Source organism: Erpetoichthys calabaricus, chromosome 2 (genome assembly GCF_900747795.2).
Source record: "Erpetoichthys calabaricus chromosome 2, fErpCal1.3, whole genome shotgun sequence".
In the NCBI taxonomy this organism is placed as follows: domain Eukaryota; kingdom Metazoa; phylum Chordata; class Cladistia; order Polypteriformes; family Polypteridae; genus Erpetoichthys; species Erpetoichthys calabaricus.
In genome coordinates this window covers 181,842,480-181,859,992 of record NC_041395.2, presented here as the reverse complement: position 1 = coordinate 181,859,992, position 17,513 = coordinate 181,842,480, and the positions used below count along the sequence as shown (strand labels likewise).

General features: G+C 37.8%; 1 protein-coding gene across 2 annotated transcripts in view; it reads left to right on the top strand.

Annotated features, from left to right (window-relative positions):
- Positions 1-17,513, top strand: part of she (Src homology 2 domain containing E) — a 60,065-nt gene that overhangs the window by 26,470 nt on the left and 16,082 nt on the right. For both annotated transcript variants that reach the window (XM_051923251.1, XM_028794866.2), the window contains exon 3: positions 12,149-12,460. In XM_051923251.1, coding sequence (XP_051779211.1) covers positions 12,149-12,460 — 312 coding nt within the window. The remainder of the gene's footprint in view (positions 1-12,148; positions 12,461-17,513) is intronic.

Sequence of the window (17,513 nt, the reverse complement as noted above, 5' to 3'; positions counted from 1 at the left end):
TCTTGCCCAATTGGGCTATTTTTGATCATCATCTGTGGGAAGAAATGGGCTTTTGCAGGTTTATTGGGAAACTTTTTTAAAACAACATGGTATTTTGGACTATTTTTCAACCCCCCTGCAACAAATTTTTATGATGCTTTTCATCCATCCAGCACCTCTTGCTTTGCTATTGTATATGTTCTTTACCATTGTAAAATCCCCAAGGGGAATGCTCCCTGGTTGTGTGATGATATATACCCATTCTATCACTCTGAAATATCTCAGAGGGACTTCAGACTGACCTCCCCCACCTCAAGCTTGATGGCTTGTACCTAACACTCTCGCTCTGACACCATCCCCGGCTTTTTGGAGTGTCATTTTGCCTACCTCAAGCTTTGGGCTATTTTTTGGGCAAATTCGTTATTTTTACGTTATCCTTCAGCTATAAATTTTTCAGGAACCTGGCAACCCCTGAAACATGTGACATAAGCCAAAAGGTGTTATTTTATCTTTCTGATGTTAAATATTTATGTGCTATTGATTAATTCTGTCATACTAATATGAGAACCTATAGTGATCATAAGATCACATTTATGTATATTTTGTGTGTTTTGAGCTTCAGACAATATTATTCAATTGTAGCTGCAACAGGATTTTAGGATGTTAATATAACCCCTGTCAAAATAATTACCCCATCCCCCTGCCCCCTTAACTTCGGAATGAAAGGTTAAAATCACTTCAGACTTCTACTGGAGTTACTCACTGACCTGTAGATTATGCCCTAGAAATTTCATGTCTTCCTAAAACTAGCTGTGTTGCAGCTACAGTCCTAAAATTTCTAACGCCTCGCTCTCTCTCAATATCACTGGCATTTCTCTTTTTTATCAGTACTTTGTGCTTTTTTTTAAATAATTTTATTAATTTAAATGTAATCATTCATACAAATCGATCGATTTTTACAAAAAATAGGATTGAAAAACAAGTCGACCTCCACCCCTGAGAAAGAGAGCATAGGGTAAAACTTAAGGCTTATAATCATACCTAAATTGATGAGTTTAATAGGCAAGTAGAGATGAATGGAGAAGAAAAAGAAATGCAGAGGTAATTGCTTCTTCTGTGCTTTAAGAGCTTATTCTAAATTTTATTGATTAGATCCTGCAAGGTTTTAAAAAAATTCTGTACAGATCCTCTAACTGAATATTTGATTTTTTTCCAATTTCAAATAGTATAAAACATCGGTTAGCCACTGAAATAAAAGAGGAGAGTTAGGATTCTTCCAGTTTAGCAAAATAAGTCTGCATGCTAAAAGTGTAGTGAATGCAATCACAGTTTGTTTGTCCTTCTCCACTTTAAACCCATCTGGAAGAACACCAAACACAGCTGTTAATGGGTTAGGAGGGATTGTGACACCAAGGCTGTCTGAAAGGCACTTAAAAATTTTGGTCCAAAATGATGTTAATTTGACGCAAGCCCAAAACATGTGACCCAGTGAGGCTGGGACTTGATTGCAGCATTCGCAGGTTGGATCTTGCCCTGGAAACATTTTGGACAGTTTAAGGCGAGACAGATGTGCTCGATATATAATTCTGAGTTGAATAATTGTATGCTTTGTGCATATGGACCTCGAGTGAAGTCTCTGCATTGCTATTTTCCACTCCCTTTCTAATATATTGATTTAAGAGATCTTTTTCCCATTGTTCTCTTGGATCTTTGAAAGGGAGGGACTGTAATGTAATTTTATATATTGCAGTGATGGTGTCTAAGTCCTTGAAATTGAGCAATATTTTTTCCAGCATGGACGAGGGTGCAAGATGAGGAAAATCGTGCAGGTTCTGTTTAACAAAGTTCTTAATTTGAAGATAGTGAAAGAAATGTGTAGCTGGAAAGTTAAATTTGGAATGTAATTGTTCGTAGTATGCAAAGATGTTGTCTATATAAAGATCTCTGATCAATTTAATCCCAAATTTTTTCCAGATATTAAAAACTGCATATGTTTGCGAGGGTTGAAAGAGGTGGTTCTCTTGCAGAGGTGCCACAGATAAAAGATTCTCCATCTTAAAATGCTTTCTACATTGGTTCCATATTCTGAGTGAGTGAAGCACAATTGGGTTATTAGTATATTGCCGATACCTTGCATTTATTGGGGCACAAAGCAGGGAATATAAAGAAGTACTGCAGGATTGTACTTTGTGCTCTTTAATAAATGTATACATGTACTTGGTTACTCGTTCATTATATTGCTGTACCTCAACCTAATGTATGAGTGACTGGGGGCTCATTTTATTTATGTATGTTTTGTTGATAGAGTGTAAGTATATGCATGTGCCACCTCAGTGCCTGTGGGAGTCTTAATCTTGTAAAGCTATAACTCATTTTCTCAATTATATAGATAATACAGGAGTGTTGATACTTGACATTACTTATGTAACCCCAGCTTTTCCTAATAACCAAATTAATCCAGCAGCCACCAGAGCGTATAAAATACCTGGTCAGAAGCTGGACAGTAGTTGTAAAGAATTCCTCATTGCATCACAAACTTCACAGTAGAGTATAGGTGCTATATAATACATATTGTGAGCCATCTCTTATCAGACCTGGAGAACACTCACAAATATACCGTTATGACACTCCGAAGGAATACACTGTGGAGAAAATTAGCAGCATCTTTTAAGGCGCACTGTCTCTTAATCAGAGACACCAAGTCTGTGTCTTTTGACTGATGATTAATGGTTAAATGTATGTTGATCTGTATTTTTGTTTTTCTTATATTATGCAATATAAATATTTGCATATGTTTGCTTGTTCTGTCCTGTGACCTTGATCTAAATATATTTTATTCAGTCTCAGATATAAATGTAAAATATGGCTTCAATATTTTTAATTGTATATTTGTACTTTTTCATGGCTGTAACAGTCTGTCTGTAGCATGTGGAATTTATTCTGTAACATTACATTACTCTTACTAAGTCCGTTCGACCTGCTCATGAGGTTGTCAAAGTTAGTATGTAACCTTGTTCCCCTTCACCAATTCTAAGAAGAACACTGTGATTGCAATTGGCCTGCTGCTAGACCACAGCTCTGAAGCACACTGCAATGGCGCTAATCCACAGTTAGTTTTGTTATTGTAAATATGTACTAAGACCAGACTGGCATGGGATCATTCCCAGCGCAGAGCACTCAGATGAAAATTTGCACTGTTTATTGTCTCATCTCATAATTTTTTGGTCTGTCTTTCAATAATGTGGGTAATTAACAATTATGATCATTAACACTGTACATATTTGCTGTACTTTAATACAAAGGGAACAGAAATTGCAAAAATGTTTATGATCAAGGCCAGTTTTATAAAGCTCATAGGGAATAGGAATGTAATCATGTTAGCAGCAGTTGGCTGTGTTGGGGTTCTTGAAAAATTTGCCTGTTATCCAGTGGAATATATCAATATTGTGTCCCACACTGAAATGATATGTAGAGGTCTCTATGAGTAAAATGTTAGCAACAGGTTAAACACACTTGAGAAGAGAGAACTAAAGAAGAGAAACACAGGATGCAATGGAACTTTAGTTTCTAAGAATATCCCACAGGTTTGCAAGGAAAATTAACATATTGACAAAATAAAGAGAAAAAAAGAAGGTTGGCTGAAGTTTTATGACTTTATCCTGAAATGTTTGAGGTGCAGGTTTCGTTAAAAACATTACAGACATTGTAAATCTCTTGTTCTGACCAGTGTGTAGAAATGAATAGATTATAACCAATCAAAAGGGAGAAATTATAAAAATTGTGCCTTCTCTGTTTTTAGAGTTAAAAGGAGAAGGTCTAACCTGAATAGCATTGGCCTTAATTGAGCTGGTACAGCATTTACAAGGCCTTAGGGAGATGTTACAAAAAGAGTAAAGGTTGTGGTTAAGGAAGTGTATGTTTGTTGGGGTAGATTCAATGAGGGTTCAATTAAGAGTCGAGACAGAGGCATAAATGCCTTTTATCATTTTGTAGAAGACAAATAGTGAAAGCCTAGTGGTAGGAATAAACCTGGCAGTATATGTAAAGCTGTAACAGAGAATTACTTGTGTCCATATCATTCAAAATTAATTTTTTGATAAGATGTTTTAATGTTCTGGTGTTTTGAAGGAAGATTCTTATCTCTTTCTTTTTAATGCTGTATAACCTGCTATAAACCCAGAAAATGAGCAAAACGTTTTCTAATATTGACTGCCCTCCTTTGCTATGGTCAAATATGTTGTTAATATTTAGTTAAGCTCTTTGATTAAGTCTCAATGCCAAAGCCAGTTGGAAAAGAAAAAACGAAAAAAGTATAAACATTCTGAAGATGCTATTTGACTTGTCGTTGAATATTTGCTACACCTTGTTGAAATTGTCTTGTCATTATCTTTCGTATTCAGCTTTATGTGTATTCATGAGTGCTCCCAATTAATGAGATACTGTGTTAGACATTTTCACGTACATTTTAGTATACTCAAGTCTGAAAGAAAGTAAACATTCAGCTTGTAGATAATGTCAACAACTCGATTAAAAAGACTAGTGTTAATGCTACTTCTAATGGATGAATAGAGTAAACTGTGCCTTAGATTATGCAATTTGGAAGATGGAACTGTAATTGGGATTTAAGATGAAGTATAATAACATTCTTTGCATGGGTGGACACCCTTGTGAAATTCATCCAGTATTACTATGAGGTTATTAGGTGATTTGCTTTTAAAATGCACCTGTTAAATCTTGCAGCCTTGATGTTCTCTTCCTCCCTTACTCCACCTCATATATCTTCTTGCATTACTGCTTCAAGTAGAAAGCCTGTGATTTTGGCTTTGATTCAGAGCTGCCCAACTGCTCCTTGTACGTCATTTTAACCTCTACCTCTCCACAGTTAGGCCCTATTTCTGTTGTTTACTTCCTATTGTATTAAGTTTTGTCTAAAGTCCTCCCACTTACCCACATGATCTTTCCTTTTTCAGTACTGTGTAATTGAATATTAGAAGATTTCTTGCCTCCTGCAATGGACTGCTATCAAATCTAGAATGACTTCTTGTATTTCTGTGCCTGATTCTGCCATGATATACTCTGGCCCTCTAATAGTAAAAGCAGATATAGAAACTAGATGGATGAATGGATGAATTTTATCTGTTCCAGAATCCCTTATTGTTATTACACACAGGATCTGATTATATAGTAGATGGATGAATAAATACATAGATCTCATCAAATAACTGTGAAAGGAATATTACATCAGTGAGACTGGTAACTGATGTGCAATTTATCAAAGCAACTTTTTCAACAGTACAATTCCAGGAAAATGTCACCATGTACGTCATAATACCACCTCTGTCCATAAGGTACTAAAGGCAGTTTGGTGAACAAGTTTGGCATACTTACCAGTTTTCATACTTTCACAATGCCTATGAGTGTCCAAGTCTTTCAGTTCATATCTGCCTTTTGATTGGTATCTTTTCGTTATGCGCTTTAGCTTAAAATTAAAAGAGTTTTTCTCTTGAGTTCATGTTTAGCTAAGCTTCATCTAATTCCTGATGAAACAATGGTGCTCCAAAAAAAGAGAATATTTCTGTAATTTAATTTTTCTGGCGCTCTTTCAAAAAAAAGGCAGCCTTGGCTAAGAGCTCACTATTTGCCCACCTCATCAACTATAATGTTACATCTCTTCTAGAGGATTGGCTTGGTTACATGTATTTATTTATTCATACAAAACCTGTATTTTTTTATTTGTGTTGTTTCCTTGCAGGACTCCATAATGTAAACTCTCCTTTATTCTCTCCTACTCTATATTTCCCTATTTATTCAGTCTTTCCTGTTATATTGTAAGGCTAAGGAGAGGACAGGGAATCTCTCTCTCTCTCTCTCTCCTTTTTTTCTTCTGGTACTTATTCATTCATTCACTGAATTCTTGTATTGTTTGGTTAGTATGAATAAAATATGTCAAAATTATAGTTGAGTGACATGATAAGACAAAACTTCAAGTAAGTATGGACATTTTAGTAACTTGTTTCTTTAAGAGTAAGGCTCGTGATGGTGGTGAGGGGGGTGTAGTACCTTTTTAAACCCACAGCTGCAGAGAATGACAGGAAATTTGGCTACAGGAAACTAGAAATGAGTGCCGGGGGGCTTTTTGTGTTTCAGAACTGATTCGGCACGGGTGTCTGTGAGAGTCCAGAACTTAGAAGTGGATTTTTTTTTAACCCTGGCTGTGTCGGGGCATTAGTTTTATAGCAAAAAAAAATGGAAATAATGGTGAAGAATAGTTTTCTAGTGGCCCGAGGTTGAGGTCCAAACTCAACTTTGTCAGCATATGGCTTAGAAACTGTGCTTTAAGACAAATGCTTTAATGGCAGAGATTCATTCATCTCATAAAAGATGGAGTGCATGTCTTGCCTGAGGCAATTTTCTCATTTTCTATGTGAGATTGTATCATGTCACCAGATCTAACTGCACCTGTCTTTGTTACTTGTGAGAGAAATTATGTGCTTGGTATCTGTTGTAGAGATGCTTCTAGTTAAGAGGATATCTTTGGCCAGCTTAGCAGTGTTGAACAGAATCCTATTATTTTTAGACAATGATAACGGATTACTTTAACCACACCATTCAGCTGCTAGTCCGATTATACTGTATTATATACAGTTCTTTAAAACTCATAGTCCTAAATTAATACATTATTTGGCCTCAAATGTAAAATAAATTGTAAAATATGTTTTTTGAAAATGTCCACTGTAGTTGGCTCTGACTCTTCCAGAGTCCAGGGTTCAAATTCCAGTTCAGGCAATGCTTATGTTGAGGTGGTATATTTTCCTAGTGCTTATGTTTTTACTCCAGCATACGTAGTTTAGGTAAATTGCTGACTTTAAATTCATTGAGTGTAAGTGAGGGTACCATGAGATGGGCTGCACCCCCTTACAGCGTTGGTTGCTGGGATGGACACAGGTATCTCACAATCCTGAAATAGATAAGTAGAATAGGAAATGGATGGATAGAATGTTTTTGAATGTAATGAAATTTATCAATACATATTATGCATTTTTTATATGAGTACTCTGACTTTTTAATAACTGTTATTTGCAATGGTGCTTGGAAGCAATTTATTTTAAACATGCCAAAGAATTGCAACATTTGTTTCTGTTTTCTTAATCCAAATAGCTCTATTATATAAATTCGTTGTTGAAATAAGTTAGACTAACTGGAATAAATATCTTTCAAAATAAATTAAAAACATGTGCACTTGTTCAAGGTATTAATTTCCCTCGGTCTGCTTTTCTACCACTGTTTTTTTTCCCCTTTCCTCTCTCTCTGTTCATGTCTTTCACTTGAGTCCCAGGCTGTTGTTTCCTGTAACTGCACTCCTTGTGTCTCTGTTGTGTTGACTCTCTCCTGACCCCCTCGCCAGTTCATCATCTAAGTCGCCATGTTGCCCTGCACTGTTCTGTATCTGCTAGGAGGGCGCAGTTTCCTCTTTGTGTTTCCTGCCTCTTTCCTGTTTCCTGCCCAGCTTCCCTGCACGCCAGCGCAGGCTCCCTTTCTCGTGGCAGGAAGTCTCCCACACGTCGCTGTGGTTGTTATGGCGGCAGCCATGGAAAAGCCCACCCCTTCCCAGCAGAAAAGCAACATGACCAGGGAGGGCATCGGCAAAAGACACAGTCAGGTCCTTCTCTGAGCTTGTGCCCTGCTTTATGGTTATGCATTAAAATTTTAATTCTTGATCATTTTTCAATGTACTGGCCATGTCTTTACAAAAAAATATTCATTAAGGTGATTAATTAGATAGATAGATAGATAGATAGATAGATAGATAGATAGATAGATAGATAGATAGATAGATAGATAGATAGATAGATAGATAGATAGATAGATAGATAGATAGATACTTTATAAATCCCAAGGGGAAATTCACAAATTGCTCTTTTCTAAGACCTTTACTGTTGGAATTTTGTAGTTTTAACTTTTTTGTAGCTGTTTTTGTCATATCTTTGGATGCTGCCTTGTATGGTCCTCACAGGTGGTGCAGTGGTAGTGCTGCTGCTTTGCAGTAAGGAGACTGTGGAAGATTGTGGGTTCGCTTCCTGGTTCCTCCCTGTGTGGATAGCGCTTTGAGTACTGAGAAAAGCGCTATATAAATGTAATGAATTATTATTATATTTTTAAGCAAATGACCACTGGGTGTGTTGGGCAAAATTAGTGATCTTTGCATTTGTTACTGTAGGCAGACAGTGGGGCCAGGTAGCTGGTGAAGTACACCTGTAGTAACAAACAAATAATCTTTGCTTTTGTATTTCTTTTTTTAGCAAACATGTTCTAAAGGTGCTTTACAATTACTGAATATACTGTAGCCTCATATATTCTCTGTTTCAGAAAACTGTATGTGAAAGAAATGCGCAGCATCATATTAATAATAATAATAATTCTTTACATTTATATAGCACTTTCCTAAGTACTCACAATGCTCTCCACGCAGGGAGGACTCCAGATGTGAACCCATGATCACCTTGCTGCAATGTAGCACTGCTACCACTTAGATCATGCCTTTCTGTGTGACATGTGTGATCAACTCAAAATATTGCATGTCTGCTATTGTGTAATCAGCACAGGTCTGACTTGTGTTAAGGTTACAATGAATTTACAGGAGCTTTTTCAATAGTTTTTCCAAAAGATAATACAAAAAAATAAGGGACAGCATTTGTAAAATTTAAATTTTGGAATAAAAGACTGCTGGAAATCAAGTGAAATATTGCTTTCTTCAACATACATGGTATTCTGAAGGGTTGACGCACAGAAGAGTAATGTATTTAAAGGGATAAGGTAAATGTTGTTATCAAATGGGATCAAAGGGATGTAAAAGTACAGGAGCACAAAAGACATGCTGAAAGTCACCTCAAGATTGAGCACTGCCAAGTAAACTCTGCTGACTTAGATACCATTAATGAGCTGAAAGAACATAATTGTGTGCATTCTGTAGAACAAGAAGGAATAAAACATATCTCTTGCAGCAATAGAAAGTAGCATAGCAAAAATGGTACAGAGCTCTACGCCAAAATCCAAAAACAAAACCCTATTTGATCATACAGTGTATTATCCATTCATCCGTTTATTTTCTAAACCCAACCCAAACCTTCGACATTGGACACAAGGCAGGAATTAGTAAGGTCAGTGTGCCAGTCCAAAACAGGTCACCCAAAATCCCAACAGCCCAGTGTAGAATGACCAGTCAGTGTGCTCTGGACATTTTTGCAATGAGAGAGGAAACTGGAGAAACAACTATGCAGGTAGTGTCTAGGCCTGGAATTCATATCTAGTCTCTTAGAACTGTGAGTAGGTAACATTAACCACTGCACCACCATGCTGACTTACAGTTTGAAATGTATAGGCAAAAAAATGAAATACATTTTGCTCTCCATCAGCTTATTCTGGTAAGAATCACAAAAATACACTGGACTAACAGGGCACCCAGTCCAAATCAACAGACTCTAAGTACTAGGCCATCAAGGAGATTCTCTTTAATCTTTACTGTGTCTAGCTCTGCCTCAGACTCCTATCCAGCACAAAAAGTGCCTCAGAGGTGGATTATCATAGACATAATGGTGTAAAATGGGAGCAGAGGTCTAAGACTTCATAATTTAAATTGAAACGGCCTGCAACAGTACTTTAAATACATGTCAGAATGAGACTGACCCTGAGCATGCCTATTGAGCTGTTTTGGCAGGTTCTGCATTCTTTAATGTCTTCATGCCTAACTGCAAACATGGCTCCAACATTTCTTTGTATTTCTGCATGTAACTACATGACTCATGCATTGCTGCAAGTCATGTTGTTCCAGTTAATAAACATAACATTTAAAAATATGATTACTCCAGTTCAGATAAAGGAGAACATACTAAAATACTTAAATATATAATCCATCCATCCATCCATTTTCCAACCCGCTGAATCCGAACACAGGGTCACGGGGGTCTGCTGGAGCCAATCCCAGCCAACACAGGGCACAAGGCAGGAAACAATCCTGGGCAGGGTGCCAACCCACCACAGTAAATATATAATGCTAATAATAAATATTTAAAGATTTTGTTTAAGATGGGGATGGTATGATGGCACAGTAGTTAGATAGAACTGCTGCCTGATCATTCCAAGTACCTGAGTTCAGTTCTTACCTCAGTCAGTATCTTTGAGGGATTTGCATGTTTTCCTTGTTTCTGTGTATTCTTTCTAGATAATGTTTTCTTAATTTGGGACTCTAAATTGAGTCTGTATGAGACAGGGTATGTGTGGGCATGAGTGCGCCCTTTAAATTAATAGATTAATTTAGATTAGATTAGATTAAATTAGATTAGTGTCACACACGTGTGCATGGGAGGCAGCTAAAGGGCTTGAGTAAAGGCAGTTCCGAGGCATACCAGGATGTGGCAGAGTGCACTGACTCTTTTTCTCCCTTTCCTCTAGACCATTCACGGGAGATTCCACCTGGCCCTCTTGACGTCACTTCCGGGACCGAGCCTATGGAAGGAGACCTTGCCGGCTCCGGCCCCTGTGATGTCACGTCTGGGCTCGAACCAATGGTTGAAGACCTTCATGAGCCCCGACCCCTATGATCTCACTTCCTGTCTTCCCCTTTAAAAGCCTGCACCTTTTCCCTATTCCCTAAGTTCTGTTTTAGACTCGGTTTTGTGCACAGCAGTGCTGTATATACTTGCTCAACTTTGCAGCCAGGAAATCAATTATACGGGTGGCTGCCCCAAACCTTTCCATGACTCTGAGTCGAGTTTCTGACATTAGATTATCTTTATTAATCCCTTCGGGAAATTCAATGCATACAGCAGCAGAAACATAAAAAAAAACAAGGACACAGACTCACAGGACAGATACAGCCAATCAATCAATGAATAGATTGATAAATTAATAAATAAATAAATTTAATGAGCATATCAGGTAGAAGCATTGAATTTCCTGACAGTAGTGGGCATAAAAGCCTCCCAGACGTGCTTCTTAGCACACTGTGGTGGAATGAGGCTGTGGTTTAAAGTGCTCCAAGAGAGTGCCTCCTGGAGGGGATAAAGGGGATGCTCCCAGAGATTCTATAGTAAGGAGAGCCAGTTCAGAAAATAGACTGATGAAGGGATGTAATGAAATAATAAAAAAAATGAAATAACATAATTATTTACTTAAAAGCCATATGAATTTTAACCATGTATGCAGTTTGCATAAATAAGCCAAACTACAGGCATAACTTGTTATCTGTTTATCACATTTGTAATTGTACTTTATTCAGTAAGTTATTTGCAGTGCAGCATGGATTGATTTATTATTTAACTATCAGCAAAGTTATTAATATCCTTTTAATTTATTACTTGCTGAGCTGGTCAGGTATTTGCTGTAGCTGGCAGCAGCAGTAAATTTGTAGGGGTGTGGTTTGCTCAATTGTTTAACAGAGTCATAGAACCTCCTAGCCAGCAGTCAATGTTTCTTCATATTCAATGAGCTGTAAGAATATATTTCCAAATATAACTGAGAAAGTTTGCCAAAAGAGACATTGTTTTCCTCAAATTGGAAAAAGGTTTAATATGACTACCCCATTAGAATGTTAATAGCTTAAAGCTTTTAAAATTTCTATTTTTAGTACATCACACAGAACTAATACATTAAAAACAAAATGAAAAATCACAAAACTAAAAAATATTTACAGTTCATACATACATATAGTCTTATACCCACTTAGTCTAATTTAAAGTATACAAAAAAAGGCATCTACAGCTGCAGGTTTCTTCTTGTATGTTGGCCTTCTGTATGGCTGCTTTTGAGCACATTCCTTATTTGCCTTATCAAGTGTAATGCTTAACTTACTGGCAGAGCAGCTAGTCTAGAAATGTCAAGTTGAAGTTTTGCTTGTTTTTTTCTATCTTGGCTCCTATATAGGTTCTTGCCCGGTGCAATCCTGAATTGAAGTAATTGAATCTGAGAATCTGTTGTTATCTGTTCCTCTGATTAAAAAGATTTTAACTGAAATTCTGCTAATAATCAAATTAATAGTTTTGTTCAAATTAGTGGATAGGGTTTTCCTTATGCTTGAATTTTAACAACAATAAGTAATTAAATATGTAATTGGATGAAAATATTATTGCCAACAGCCTAGCAAATGAGCATTTTACATTTTTCTTTTATTCAGAAATACGAAGACGTGGCTCAAAAGACCCTCTTGGGAAGCAGCTGGCCCTATATGAGCCCCCTTGTGAGGGCAGCAGTGGAGAAGAGGAGCCTCCACTAAGTCCTGGACGCAAAACACCAAAGGATGCCCAAGGCAAACTGGGACCCCAGCCTCAGCTACCTCCTCCACAGCTGTATGACACACCATACGAGCCCGAGAGCATGGAGGGAACAGATGCAAGAAGCACTAGGCCTGAAAATGATGAAAGGCCTGCAGCTGAGTATGAACAGCCCTGGGAGTGGAAAAAAGAGCAGATTGTTAAGGCACTATCTGGTGAGTGTGCTATACTGTATATGCTTAAGACGGTGATGATGAATGGACAGGGATTATTAAAAGAGGGGCAAGTAATACCAGAAGTGGACTGAAGCAAGAAAAGAAAAATAGCATACAGCATAACAGAAAACACAACTATAATGTGCTGCAATATGGATTTAAGTCTAACAAAATCTGTCTATCATGTTTCATAAATGTGAAACTGCAAAACGGGGCCAAAAATGGGGGCAGTATGTATTGATAGTGCATTGCTGCACCCACCACACAGCTAAATATGAGTGCACCAATAAACAATAAAAACAGCAATCTGAATTAGTGAATGGAGTGGGCCAGTAAAATATATACAATCAGAAATCGTGCATGTGTACTTTTGATGTTGTTCTAAAGTTGTAGCAAAATTAAATGCAAAGTACATTAACTAATATGAAAGATTTGATGGGTGTAAATATTTTTTTAAATAAAAATAAAAAGTGTGCTGTAAAAGCATAATATCACATTATTCTGAAGTCAATATCTTGTGGAACCTTTGGCCCTAGAGGAGATATACCACAATTTGGATAAATAGATTCTTTGGCAACAGACACAGTCAGTGGAAATTGCACTGCTTCTATAAAGTTTTCACTTACTCATTGCCTCATGTAAATCATTATAGTGCAATTATGAGTACAAAGTGGATTTCTAGGTTCAACAGTGCAATTGTTGTATTTTCATAACCTGCTTTTTCAGGCCATGGTCACAGAGTAGCTGGATTCTATTCCAGCAGTCATCAGTTTTAGGATGGACAAGAGCAACACTTGGACAGGGTGCCAGTCCATTGCAGAGTGAGCACCTGCAAGGTGATGGCTGTGAAGCTAAGGATTTGCGCTGGTATTCAGACGGTTGCTTGTTCGAATCCCCATTACAGCCAAAGAAGATCCTACTCTGATGGACCTTTGAGCAAAACCCTTAAACTGCAATTGCTCCAGGGGTGCTGTACAATGGCTGATCCTGTGCTGTGACCTCAAGGGGTATGCGAAAACTAACATATTCCTAATACAAGAAATTGTATAAGGCAAAATAAAGACCAAAAAATACACACACAGGCCAATTTAACATCACCAATTCACCTCACCTGTAAGTCTTTGGAATGTGGTAGGAAACTGAAGCACCCAGAGAAAACACACGCAAACACCTCGACAAACTCCACACAGGAGTTCAGTGAGACAGATAGTCACTGCACTGTAGCTGACCTCTCAGTGCTTCTTTGTGTTTTGTGCCTGTTGTTTGTATTTATGGTATGTTAAACAGTTTGTTTTGTTTTCTGTTATTAGTCTGTTAGTAGTTCTTAGACATCAACTTTATTGTCATATGTACTCAGTACAATGAAAAATCTTATTCTGGGAGTCCTCCAGCAATAAAGAAGAACACACAGCAACAGACTAGAATACACAACAATAAACAAAAACACTCAATTGCAAATGAAATATAAAAACAAACAGAAGTAAGAGTGAACATGCAAATAAATAAATGATTCCATGTAAGCTCTGCAGGTATATGGTCCCAAGATGGCCTTCTGTCCTCCAGACACGAGCTAGCCTGCAGTTCTGATGGTGGGTGTGAGCAATGGATGGGTTTTATTTACAGGCCTAATGGCATAATAGAGAAAACTGTTTTTCAGCCTTGTTATTCTAGCTGCTATACCTTTATAGAATCTCCCTTAGGGTAGCGGTATGAACAGTTCATGTTGTGGGTGGGTTGTGTCCTTAAAAATGTTATGGGCCCTCCTGAGAACTCTGGTATTATGGATGTCCTCTAGTGCAGGTAGTGCTGTTCCAATGATATTTTATGCCGATTTTACCACACACTGTAGAGCCTTGAGTCCCATGCTGTACTGTTCCCAAACCAGACTGTGATGTAGTAGGTGAGGATACTCTCAATTGTGCATCTGTAGAATTTGCTGAAAATAGTGCTGGGCGTGCCAAACTTCCTCAGCCTTCTCAGAAAATACAAATGCTGCCGGGCTTTCCCCGCCAGGTCAGTGACGTGGTAGGTCCAAGTGAGATTGTCAGAGATGTTAATACCAAGAAATTTAAATGTGGCCACTCTCTCCACCTTAGGCTCTCCACTGTACAGTGGTGGGTGCTGCCCTTTCTTCTTCCATGTGTCAATAATCGTCATTTATTTTGTTTTGCTGGTGTTAAGAAAGAGATGAGAAAACACTTTTGAGGAAACACTTTACAACATTTGCAAATGTTTTCTACCTATGACCTTTAGAACAAACTGCTCAGGGAATTCCAGGTGTGTGGCTGGTGCTCTTCATTTATTGCTGGGATGGGCTGCTATCAATAAGACCAGCTACCTGTAACACCCAGTGTAATACCAATATATACCGGAAGAAATAAAAGGTTCAAAACCAGAAAGTGATTAAAGAGAGGTGGACTTCAAGTACATCTGAGACAGAAAAGTTTTAAAACACCTTTGCCAACAATCATTATGAGCAATGCACAATCCTTGCGGAATAACTGGATGAGTTATTGACATCTGCACCATGTCTACACAAGTACCATGAAAACTCTAATGTGTATTACTGCGATCTGGTTTAAGAATACCAGCATGAATACAGACATTGAAATAGATGGACTTGTTTGTGAAAGGCATGCCAGAAACTCAGCTTCTGGTAAGCAGTTGGGTAGTGGGGTCTGCCTATAAGTTTGCAAAAGGTGGTGAAATAACATCAATGTCAGAGGACACATCTGAATGCTGAATACTGAACTACTTGCCTCCATACTATCTACCACATGAGTTTAACCAAATATTCATGACAGTAATTTATGTACTGCAGAATTTTGATGTGGGATCTGCAGCTGAAATATTTTTGAACAGTTTTGAAACTGTTCAGAAACTGGAAACTAAATCACCAGGCTCTTTTATACTTCTGATGTAAACTATGAGTATCGAAACACCACAATCAGTATGTGAATATTAACAGTACGTGGTACAACACACTAGACACGTGTTATCGAAACATCTCTGGAGCATAAATAGTCCATCGCAGAACAGGGTGCATCTCACTAGATCGCTATTCATTTACCAATGAAGTACAAACAGAATTTGAAACAAGAAAAAACAGCCATACAGAAAACACAGAACGGGTACATAGTGTAGAAAACTACAGCAGTGCTTTCTCTCGTACTAACTGGGATGTGCTAAGATCCTCACAAACAATGAATGAGGCCACTTTACACTTGCTAGTGAATATATGAAAATTCTGTGAGTCTAGAAGAAAGAAGTGTCAAGGTGTACCCAAATAGTAAGCCATGGATCACTAATCAGATTAAAGCACTTCTACTGGATAAACAACATGTTCATCAGGAAAATAAAGCAGAAGAAAAGCAAGTTTGACAGCAAAGGATTAACAGGGTAATTAAACAAAATAAAATTATGTACGGAAAACAAACAAAAGGTGGTTTAATGAAAACAATCCAAAGCAGGTTTGGAAAGGTCTGAAAACAATCACAGGATTGGATTCTAAAAAGTCGGTGAACTTTCCAATAGACAAGGACCACAAGTTTTCAGCGAATGAACATAATTACTTTGTTTACAAAATTTGAAATAAATGATTTCAGTACCCAAAATGCACAATTAAGGGAGATGCTTTGTAAAAATACCAGAAACACTGCTGGGATGTCAGGTAAAAACCAACAAGGTAGTGGGGCCAGACGGCTTACCAGGTTGGCTCCTTAAGTCTTGTTTTTAGCAGCTCTCTCCAGTTTTTCGTTTGCTCTTTAATGGTCCATGAACTGTGGTATTGTACCTAAGCTGTGGAAACAGTCAGTCATTACCCAGTTCCTACAGTCTCAAGGTCAAGCATCTGAATAACCTGTATCACACCTCCATTCAAATGAAATGCTTTGAACACTTGTCATTTCAAGATAAAAACGAATTTGCTTACTGTGAAAACAGAAATGTGGAAGATGCTCTGCTGATTGTCATACATCAAATCTGCATTTTTCTTAACACGCCTGGTTCACATGTCATAGCACTATTTCTGGATTTTTCTTCAGAGTTCAATACAATTCAGCCTTGCATACTGATTAAGAAATTGAACAGTATAAATAGTAATCCATTTATTACATTATAGATTTAGGACTTTCTTTTAAATCATTCAAAGACAGGAACATTTTTCAAAAGTCATTCATTCAAACACTGGCACTCCCCAAGGACACATGTTATCAACATTACTATTTACTCTGTACACAAGTGACCTGAGCCAGAACAATAACCACTGTTCCATGATGAAGTATGCTGATGACACCATTCTGATAGGATGCATATCTGTAGAGGATGAAAGCTATTATTTAAATCAAATGAGTTGTTTGGTTGCTTAGTTGTTGTTTGTTGTAGTTGTTTAGGCGGCATGGTGGCGCTGCTGCCTCGCAGTTAGGAGACCCGGGTTCGCTTCCCGGGTCCTCCCTGCGTGGAGTTTGCATGTTCTCCCCGTGTCTGCGTGGGTTTCCTCCGGGTACTCCGGTTTACTCCCACAGTCAAACGACATGCAGGTTAGGTGGATTGGAGATTCCAGATTGTCCCTAGTGTGTGCTCGGTGTGTGTGTGTGTGTGCCTGTGGGCGCCCTGCCCGGGGTTTGTTTCCTGCCTTGCACCCTCTGTTGGCTGGGATTGGCTCCAGCAGATCCCCGTGACCCTGTAGTAAGGATATAGCGGGTTGGATAATGGATGGAATGGATGGATGTTTGGTTTACTGCTGCAGTAAGAACTCTTACTCTGAATGTAAAAAACATCAAATAAATTATATTTGACTTTAAGAGACAGAAATATGCATGTTCACCTATCATTGTTTTGGGGGAGAAGGTAGAAATAGTGACTGAAAATAAATACTTAGGGACTAAGTAAAGCAAATTGAAATACAAATACAAAAAACAAATATACTAAATGCAATCAACGCTTATTTCTCCTCAGTAAACTCAGACTGTTTAAAGTGGACAAGGATCTCATGCTTTCCTTTTATTACAGTGTGATTTAGTCTGTTATCACTTTCATTTTCATTGCCTGGTTT